The 10,689-nt window shown below is 41.8% G+C and overlaps 1 protein-coding gene across 1 annotated transcript; it reads right to left on the bottom strand.

The window, feature by feature from the left end:
• Positions 1 to 9,917, bottom strand: htr1fb (5-hydroxytryptamine (serotonin) receptor 1Fb). Its single transcript, XM_022674658.2, has 2 exons — positions 9,592 to 9,917; positions 1 to 4,796 (listed from the first exon to the last, which is right to left on the bottom strand). The coding sequence occupies exon 2, from the start codon at positions 4,744 to 4,746 to the stop codon at positions 3,637 to 3,639; it is 1,110 nt and encodes a 369-aa protein (XP_022530379.1). The 5' UTR covers positions 4,747 to 4,796; positions 9,592 to 9,917; the 3' UTR covers positions 1 to 3,636.
• Between the last annotated feature and the right edge of the window lie 772 nt (positions 9,918 to 10,689).

The raw sequence follows: 10,689 nt of genomic DNA, 5'->3' as shown, positions 1-10,689 counted from the left end.
GCGTATACATATATATTTTATTAATACAAGAGTGTTTAATTGCTGAGCCTTTTTTAAAGCTTGCTAACTGGATAATTGCTTTAAGTACTGCTTTGGTGGGAACACCGAACTGCATCTCTTGGTTGAGGCATGAACCTACCAACATGTAGACAAAGACACTGAATAGAAAAAGCAGCTTTTTTTTTAATGAGACAGAATAAATATGTGATGCTCATCTTAGATTAATTGTCAATATGACAATTACCAAGATGTTAATGTTAAAGCAGGAGGGTGGATATTTCCAGCATAAGATGTATACCATACGCATAGTGGAATATTTGTTTCAGGATGAGCTCCAAGTATGTCAGACACTGAAATAGAAAAATAAAAGTAGTCGAAGGGAACAGTGTCAGAAATCGTGACAAGATGCCAAACTAGTAAAACTGCCTCAGGTACGAGTGGTTGCAAGGGGAGGCTCACTGTCAGATAGAGATGGACGCTGAAAATCAGTGAATGCTTAGGAACTGTCAAAGAATCTCGACACCTGATGGGTCTTTTTATTTATACGTACCGAGGTCAACGCCTTCAGGCATTAAAGTCAAGGGTTTGGTATAGGGCAGCCATTGTGGGAGATGCATGAGAATACATATTCTAACAATTCCCACATTCATGGACTTCAAGACATCAAGATATGGATGTTGCTGTTTTCTTTAATAACTAACTCTGCGTTCACACTAGCAGGCAACATAACAAACGACCAGTCATTTCCTATGAGAGGATGCGATATGTATTTGAGATTTGATGACACACGACAAGCGACAAATCAAGCTAGGATTTTTAAAACTTTACGCAAATAAATTATGATGTGGGAAACCAGTTTAAACCAAATGTCCGAAAGGTAAAACTCTTTTCCAAAGTCTAGGCTGCACTCAAGGTAGGACAGGTCCTCTGTAGGACTCTCCAATGAAGAGTCCTTGGACTTGGATTTGTGGTGACATCATGCATAAGAAAATCCACTTAGGGCATTTTTTTGGCACCTTTTGTTGGTTTCTCTGGTCCGAATCAGTTAACGTGTTTATTTGAGCATTTCCCACTTTGGTTCGCAAGTGCAACAAAGTGCATCACAACAAACATGAGCATGTAAGCTTTGACTACTGGTCAGAACTGTATGGGTAGTAGCAAAAAAAGTAAACATAGGAAGGTCCTGTATTTGTGTAGAGTAAGGTGCATTTACGCTGAATGCGGAAATATTGCTGCTGCACCTTCAAGCTATTTGTTTTCAATGGAATGGCTGCATTTTTTGGTGGGTGTAAGTGGCAAGCGCTGCACTTACAGGGTTCAACCACATTTGTTTATAGCTGTAGTGATAATCTAGATAATTAATCAGGTTAAACTGTACCTGAAAAGCAGCTTAGCCTAAACATAAGGAGTATTTTGGACAGTTGGTCAGATTGAGGCAGAATTACGTTCTTATTTCGAGTTCATCTGGGTCCAGACGGAGACCACCTCCTCCTGCAGTCTCGGTTCTACAAGAGACAAACTTGGGGCGATGTGAGCGACTTGTCATCTGCCAGTGTGAACGCAGGATAAGATAAGAAGAAGCCAATGCTGCTTTTTCCCGACTGATAAATGTGGAGAGTTGAGCGGAGGGCTGTGTCCTGTCATCAATGCCAAAGCCATCCATCCCTGACCAGAAGTCCAAAAGAGCAAATTAGTGAAAAAGATGGCTTAGTCCCTCTCCCCTGTCAGTCAACGCTCGCCAGCCATGAGCGGGCGCCAGCTCACGTACACAGCTTTGAGCAGACAGTTCTCCAAGTGGTGAGCTTCCCTATGGGGCTGCTTCTGCAGCAGTTCAAAAATAAGTGTCTGGCTTTAATGTTCCTGTACTCGCTGGTTAAATACAATCATAAAAGTAGACCTTCCTTGAAGGATGTCCAGTTTGTCAAATTGAGTCAAGACTCAAATCATGGATATTAACACTCCAAGAAAGATTAAAGCTTTAACTTAGACAAAAAGCAGTGCAACTTCTCACTTTTAATAGATTTATATATGCTAAAACAATATGATTTTCTACCGCAGCTCTGCAGAGCCGATTGTGAGTCATCTAACCTGGGAAATCCCTCCTCCCCGAGTTTCCAGTCTGTTCTCAAAAATAAAAATCTACAAAAGTCTTTACCATCTCGAAGTCTCAACAGGATGTCATTTCTCAGGATACAATGTCAAACTCAAAAAGAACAGTATTCCAGTGATTCACTGGTAGGGGTTGATGAGTAAATTTAGGCACCCCAGCCATGTCAGGAGGTCTGCAAATACAGCCGAGCTACTACAAGAAGGGCAATCATTCACAATGTTCCAGGAACATTCTGAAACATGTAACATAATAATGGTTTAGATCTCAAAGCTATTAGAATGTTTCTCATGTAATGTTCCAAGCTAAATAAATACTAACATTATGAAAATGTTAAAAGTAACATTCTCAAAACAACAAATAAAAACACATACACAAGTAACATTGCAGGGACTTTAAAAAGATTACAATTAAAAATGTTAAATAAAAATGTTCTAAGAACATCCTGACTGAACATTCTAAGACTGTAAACTGTAATGTTCAGGAAACATTCGACTAACCAATAATTGTCAACTGGCTCCTGACTGTTTGCTCTGTGGTGGGTGTCTCAACCAAAGTCTCAACAGGAAGTAATTTCTCAGGGTACATAATCATACCCACAAAGAACAGAGTCTTCAATGGCAGTGGCCACTTCTTGAAGACCTTGACAACCTTGACAAATCTGGAGTACAATTCAGGTACTATACGAAGGGCAATTGTTCATAATGACCTCCTTAATGAAGAAAGGCAGCCAGCAGATCACAAAAGCCCCAAGGATGAGGTTAAGTGTCATTGATGCACACCTCTCCCTGGCTGCAGGAGCTTTGGAGCTCCAGACTGTTTACCCTGGGTGGAACTATCCTGACACACTTCTTAACAACTGTTACTGCTCTGAAGTCTTGGAAGGAAGTAATTTCTCAGGACACCCAATAAGAAAAGAACGTCCCTGTGGTTCAGCTTCACCGGTAGTAGGTACAACACTGCAGGAGAAGTTTCTGGAAGGCATTCTTGAAGTTCTTGCGAATTCAGGTACCTTAGCCAGGTCAGGAAGTCGGTAAGAATGCCAAACCCCCAAGGATAAAGCCAAGCCTCAAGGCTGCATGTCTCTCCCTTTCACCAGGAGCTCTATAGCTCCTGATTGTCCACCCAGTCCCAGGCTCAATCCTGGCAATGTCAACAGAATGTCTCAGGATGCAATGTCACACTCAAAGTAGAGGATTGTTCCATGTCCCTGTGGTTCAGCTTCACTGGTAGTGGGTACAACACAGCAGGAGAAGCTTCTTGAAAGCTTTCTTGAAGTTTACGTTAAAGATGGTGTATATTAGCAAGTTGATGGAAGTCGCAGAGAATGCAAAAGCCCAAGTATGAGGCCAAGCGTCAGGGCTGCACGTCTTTTCTTGACTCCAGGAGCTCTGCGGCTCCTTACTGTCCACCCAGTCCCAGGCTCAATCCTGACACTGCCAACGAAAAGTCTCGTCAGGATGTTACTTCCAAGGATACAGCGTCACACTCAAAGGAAGCAGATGGTTCCATGTTCCAGTGGTTCAACTTCAGCGGTAGTGGGTACAACACAACGGGAGAAGCTTCTGGAAGGCTTTCTTGAAGTCCTCATTGAAGATGGTGTATATTAGTGGATTGATGAGCGAATTCAGGTATCCCAACCATGTGAGGAAGTCTGCGAGAAAGGCAGAGGTACTACAAGAAGGGCAACTGTTTACAATGACCTCCTTGAGGAAGAAAGGCAGCCAGCAAATCACAAATGCCCCAAGGATGAGGCCAAGCGTCAATGCCGCGCGTCTCTCCCTGGCTCCAGGAGCTCTGCGACTCCTGATCGTCCGCCCTGTGGTAGGCGCAATCCTGACGCGGTCACAGTCTGTGGAAGGGTCAGAAAAAGACTTTTCGATAGGGCTGAGAGTGTCTGGACTAAGAGGAGCATCTCGTTCTGAACTTATCATGACGCTGCTGACTGTCTGCTGGACCAACCGGCTGCTTCCTCTTCGATTCCGGAGCGTCTGTGCTGCACGGTAGATCTTGTAGTAGAGCACCAGGATCAGGGTGAGGGGGATGTAGAAGGCGCCAAATGTGGAGTAGACTGTGAAGGCAACGTGGTCATGCTCTATCAAGCAGTCCATGACTACACGGTCCCCAATTTGTTCTCTTATGTTGGGAAACCTCCTCCACATGAGTGGAGGAAGTGAAACAAGTATGGACAGCACCCACAGCACTATGATTGTTGCAGCTGCACGTCTGGACGTACGCTTCTGAGAGTAGGCCACGGCATCAGTGATAGCTCTGTAACGATCGTGGGCGATGGCAGCCAGGTGCAGAATGGAGCAGGTGCAGCAGGTGACGTCCACGCCGAGCCACAGGTGACAAACGATTGGCCCTAGAACCCATTCTTCTTCTGCTATGTAGATGATGCTGACAGGCATGACCAGCACAGCCACCAGAAGATCAGTCACAGCCAAGGAGCAGATCAGGTAGTTGGCAGGCTGGTGGAGTTTGCGAGTGACCAAGATGGCGGTGATCACCAAGGAGTTTATGATGGTAGTGGCCACAGCCAAAACGGAGAGCATCAGGGAGAGCAGGATTTTACCAGGGCTGATTCGACCGTCCAGAACATCAGAAAGATCCGGCGCGGAGCAGTTTTGAAGGTCCATGTTGTTTTTTCACTTTTATATTAATACGTTTTGTGAGTGAAGTTGGAAATCTGAAAAAAAGAATAAAAAAATAAATACATTTTAATAAAGTTTAAACGACTGCACCTTTTTCCGCACACACAGGATGAACTCATTTAATACAGCTGGATTTTATAAACTAATGATATTTTTTTCCGAGCAACAAAATAAATGAGAAAATCCTTAGAAAGAACTTCAAAAAGCATTGGCATGCATCAACATCAGTGGAGCATTACTTTGTAATAACAGAGATATCCTCAAAGGACCTGTTTAATGCATCTCATTTTGAGCGCTGATGGCAATTTTTGGCGACAAAAGAACTGCGATATTAGCAATTCCATAGCAGGGAAGCTTTTCTCCCTTTCTACTTTCAGATCTTCACATCCAGCCTTTTGTCATCTGGCATTTGAATTGACACATATGGTCATTTGTAAGGGACCATGGTGTCAATTACAAACAGAATTGATTCAGCATCTTTACAGTCCACACACATTACCGATTACCATGAAATGCTATGAGGAAAGACTGACGGGTGTCTCACTGGGTTCTCCACACAGTAGGATACTTTCCTTATTATTGAGCAACATGTAGACAGTTTAACCTGGAGGTCTCAATATCTGATCCTGGAGAAGCAGCCAATCCCGGACAGGCTTTTGAGACCCTTGTTTTTCAGGCACTCTGCTTGACTTGCACACAAATTTAAAGGAAAAGAAGCATTGTTTTTTTTAATCGCTCAACAAAAAGACGAAAAGAATGTCTCAAAGCACCCTCCCCCCACCCTGTTGTTCTGAAGGTTACTACTATTCCTTCTGCATTCATACACTCTGCACGACACCAATGAGTCATTCTATCAACTGCACATGTTCGCTGCAGAAGAATGCTACTCGTGAAGCCAGTTGAATCACCAGCCCACCCACTCACACTAATCTCTCACATGAAGTGTTAAATAAGATTACATAACTAGAGTACAGAAGTTCCATTTGCAGTAAACCACTACAACAAATCACTGATATTGGGTTTGGAGAAAAGATAAACTTGAATTTTATAATAATATTCTAAAATGGTCCCACCTCTACTCTACCCCAGTCTACATGCTTCTTTTCTTTATTTTTAAGATGCCAGTTTTATATCTCTCAGCTTGTCCAGAAAGACATGTGTACAGCTGTTATTAGGTTTAAAAAGCAATTTGTGTGCTTATAAGCCATTAGACAAGAAAGACTCGGATCAAGCAACTGCTTTTGGACAGCAAAAACAGAAACTGAAATTAATGTTTTTGTGTGGTCTGTTGGTTCTGTAGCTTAATCCCTAAGCTAGTTAGCTTGACTACAGATACAATATCTATTAAGAGTATTAGAAAGCTCAGGGCAGTTGCTGTTGTTGACAAACTGACATAAAAAAAACCTTACCTAAACTCGATAAAACTGCACATCTGAGACAGCGAAGTTCAGGGTCAATGTGACAGATTACCTTTCATTTGGACACAAACAAATTGTAACTGTCCATATTCTGTAATCCATATAGAAAAGCTTGTTTTGAATTCTCTGCTCTCAGTATAACCAACTCATTTGCATTAATTTATTCACCTATTCAGAGTATAGCAGGTTATCTCTTAAAGTTTCAACTCTGACTGCTTTTTGAATGAGCCACAATACCGGGAGATTAATTGGAACAGTTTATCTGGGTACGAAAACCCACACAATCATCAGTGAACTTCAGTAAAAATGGAAAATGTCAGATTTAGACCTTTTACTGAGTGTAATCACAGCATGTTAGAAGCTTAAATTGGTACACAGGGTATCTCACACTGTGAAATATTATTTTGTTTTTTTAGGCTTAATCGTTCTCTAGCTCTCAGTGAGTCTTGTTCTTCCTCCGAAGGGTCCTTCCTTCAGCTTTCAGAGTTTTTGGCCACTGTTGCCTTTGCCTTGCTCAGGTGATTCCACACCTGAAAGTCTGGATTACAGGCCACACCAAGGTTTGTGTCTTTGTTACATTGTTTACCGTAGATTTGGTTCAGTTAGTTTCGATTTCACACTGCAGTTTAGTTTAGAGAGGACTAAAAATCTTTACTACGCCCTGTCGTTATCAGCTACCTGGGCTATGTGAGTCTCTCTATACTTCATATTAACAGAATTGTAGAATGTTAGTTATGAGTTTGGCTTTGACCACCGCTTTTGGTTGGACCAAACTCTGATACTCTGGTCCAGATCATAGTTCAGTAGACCTGGACAGAGACCACCAATTTTGGTTGAACCAAACTCTGATACTTTGGCCCAGACCTTGGTTTAGTAGATCCAGACTAATACCACCTTTTTTTTGTCAAATTAAACTCTAATACTAATGGTCCGGACCATGGTTCAATAGATTCGGACGGAGACCACCACTTTTGGTTGGACCAAACTTTAATACTTTGTTTGGATTAATTTATCCATAGTCAGGACCAAAGACCACTTCTTTTGGTTGGACTAAACTTTAATACTTTGGTCTGGACCATGGTTCAGTAAATCAAGACCAAGACCACCTCTTTTGGTTTGATAAAGCTCTAATACTTTGGTCCGGACCATGGTTTAGTAGCTTTGGACTGAGAGCACCACTTCTGGTCAAACCAAACTCTGATACTTTGGTCTGGACCATGGCTCTGTTACTCCAGCTGAGACCACATCTTTTGGTTGGACCAAACTCTGATACTTTGGTCCAGACCATGGTTTAGTAGACCTGGACCGAGACCACCTCTTTTGGTTGTACCAAACTCTAATACTTTGGTCCGGACCATGGTTTAGTAGACCTGGACTGAGACCACCACTTTTGGTTGGACCAAACTTTAATACTTCGGTCTGGACCATGGTTCAGTAGACCTGGACTGAGACCACCTCTTTTGGTTGTACCAAACTCTAATACTTTGGTCCGGACCATGGTTCAATAAACCTGGACTGAGACCATCTCTTTTGGTTGGACCAAACTCTGATACTGTGGTCTGGACCATGGTTCGCTAGACCTGGACTGAGACCCCCACTTTTGGTTGGACCAAACTTTAATACTTTGGTCTGAACCATGGTTCAGTAGATCCAGACTGAGACCACCTCTTTTGATTGGACAAAACTCTGATACTTTGTTCCAGACCATGGTTCAGTACTTTCAGACTGAGACCAGCTTTTTTGGTCAGACCACATTCTGATACTTTGGTCTGGACCATGGTTCAGTAGATCTCTATTAAGTACAACTCTAGTTACAAAATGTTCTAAAAAATGTTCTCTGTAAACTGGGCCAATTTTCTACATGTTGCGAGATACACCTGAACACAATTTACAGTCCATATTATGCAGTTTTAACAAGCCATTCTATTTCCATTTGTGGTGAAGCAACCTCATTGGCTTGTCTCACTTATTTCAGAGCAAATAATCCAGCCCTTCCACCCTCTCTGCTCTCTCACTATTTGTTTGTGAAGAGTTGGAATTGCCTGTATAATGATGCCAGCACTCTGCTTGCGCTCCTCAGGTATGCTGTGCCATGTTCGTACCAGGTCTCACAGCTATATTAAGTCACCCAGTGCATAAAATGATTTGGAGATGCATCTGCTTTAGTCACGGCGGCATTCGCGCAGGGTCAGTCATATGTACTCAGAACAACCTTCGCAGGAGACGGTTTCTATCAAATTTTCAACATGCTCTATTAGTGTGCCCTTACTGTCTCCCTCTCTCTCTCTCTCTCTCTCTCTCTCTCTCTCTCTCTTTCTCTACGTCTGAATGTTAACTCCTCTCACAGGAGGAACAGGAACCTCAATTTTTAATCCGCTTACAACTTCACACTTTCTACATTTGCTCCTCAAACACCAGTTCTGTCAAAACTAGGACACTTTTCACGTTCCAGTTAAATAAGTGTTGCCACTGAGCAGTAAACAACATTTTAGCGGTGTTCGCCAAAAACTGAATCACACCTTAAACAGCTTATTCCACACTGACATTTTTAGTACCAGCAAAGATAGTCCAGGTTTTATTAAAGCACACCTAAGGGATAGGCAAATGCTGATGTCTGTAAATATAAAATAATTTATTTTGAGAGTAAAAGTGAAGCTTAATGTATTTTAGTATGAAACGCCTTACAGTTTAAGCAAATTTCATAATTATAATTGCAGTAATGGGGCTCAGCTCCATTTGCTTTGTTTGCCACTGAGACAAACCAAAGCTACTACAGTCAGTTTACTATTATTTAAATTGAAAGAAGTAAATATAATGTATTAAATGGTATTTGGACTCAGTCCAGACCAAGGCAGAGTACAAATACAACCAAACCCAGTATGACTAACTCTTAACATGTGTAACTCCGCTTCCTTACGGTAAAGCAGAATATAAAAAGGGAGAACCATTAAACAGCAGGTTTAAGTTCATTTTAACACTGTATTTGCATGAATTAAATAAAATAATGGATTCATACTGGCTACATTTACCTGTCTGTTTTCCAGTTTAAAGATACAAGCTGTACAGGACTAGAACAGTAACATTAGCTGAGCTATCTAGCTTTAGCATTTGTTTGTTTACCAAAATATTAGATACATTATGATGTGTATATTCCACCTGACCAAAATGGCACTGCTTAGGTAAATGTGTGACTAGAACAACAGTGCTAAAGTAGATTCATGATTAAAATATCGCTCCTGAAGTAAATTCATGGTAAAAACTGCACTGCTGAGGTAAATGTGTGACTAGAACAACAATGTGGGAGTAATTTCACAAATAGAATAGCACTGCTGAGGTAAATGTGGGAATAAAACAACAATGCTGAAGTAAATTCACGAAGAGAATAGCACTGCTTAGGTAAATGTTAGTTTACCTGGTTTAGGACCTGCACCGCCTCTGACCGCAAGACCCTCCAGCAAATTGTGAGGACAGCTGAGAGGATCATCGGCGTCTCTCTCCCCTCCATCACGGACATTTACACCACCTGCAGCATCCGCAAAGCAACCAGCATTGTGAATGACCCCACTCATCCCTCACACGAACTATTCTCCCTCCTGCCTTCGGGAAGAAGGTACCGCAGCATCCGGTCCAGCACGACCAGATTCTGCAACAGCTTCTACCCCCAAGCCATCAGACTCCTCAACTGCAGAGACTGAACTGATGGTTTTTCTGTACATGCACACACTGTCACTCTTACCCCACTTACCCCAGAAAATGGAAATCATTTGCACTAAAAACACTACTACCTCACTGGACTATTGCACACTGCGTAATAGAGGTAATTACTACCTCACTCGTCTCAACATTAATTGCACACTGCATAATTTGCACACTGTCTTGTTATTTATTATTCTTGTCTGTATTGTGTTGTATTGTCTGTCTGCACTTTTGTACTGTTGCACTTTCGTTCTGTCTACACTGTGTTTATGTGCACCATGGTCCCTGGAGGAACGTTGTTTCGTTTCACTGTGTACTCTGTATATAGCTGAAATGAAAATAAAAAACACTTTGACTTTGAAATGTGTAAGTAAAACAACTATGCTGAGGTAAATTCACAATTAGAATAGTGCTCCTAAAGTGTGTTCATGGTTAAAATTGTACTGCGAAGGTAAGTGTGTGACTAAAACAACTATGCTGAAGATTTTAAAGATAAAAAAGTGGCAAAATTAACAAAAAAACTTGTTTATATCCTGCCTTTTTTTGGTTTCATTTTTGGCCAAAAGTTTTCATTCAGTGCATTCGTCGTTTATTGATGTTTTAGAGCAGCAGTCTTTGGGACATTAATAAAAAATAAACACGGACGCTACAGTTACCAACGCTGCTGTCAATCAAAAATGGTTCCCAAGTTTAGAGACTCATTCTGTGCAATACTGCAAACAAAACCCCAACGACGAGATGAGCTGAAGCGGAGAAGCAGCAGAGAAGCAGCAGGGATGGATGGAGAGAGCTGTCGCTCGCGATGCCAAACCAC

This window comes from Astyanax mexicanus, chromosome 21 (genome assembly GCF_023375975.1).
Source record: "Astyanax mexicanus isolate ESR-SI-001 chromosome 21, AstMex3_surface, whole genome shotgun sequence".
NCBI classification, from domain to species: domain Eukaryota; kingdom Metazoa; phylum Chordata; class Actinopteri; order Characiformes; family Acestrorhamphidae; genus Astyanax; species Astyanax mexicanus.
The sequence above is the reverse complement of the archived record's forward strand: the minus strand, read 5'-3'. Positions and strand labels throughout refer to the sequence as shown.

Excerpts from the sequence above, each read along its gene's own strand:
- htr1fb (XM_022674658.2), bottom strand. The coding sequence starts at position 4,746 with ATGGACCTTCAAAACTGCTCCGCGCCGGATCTTTCTGATGTTCTGGAC.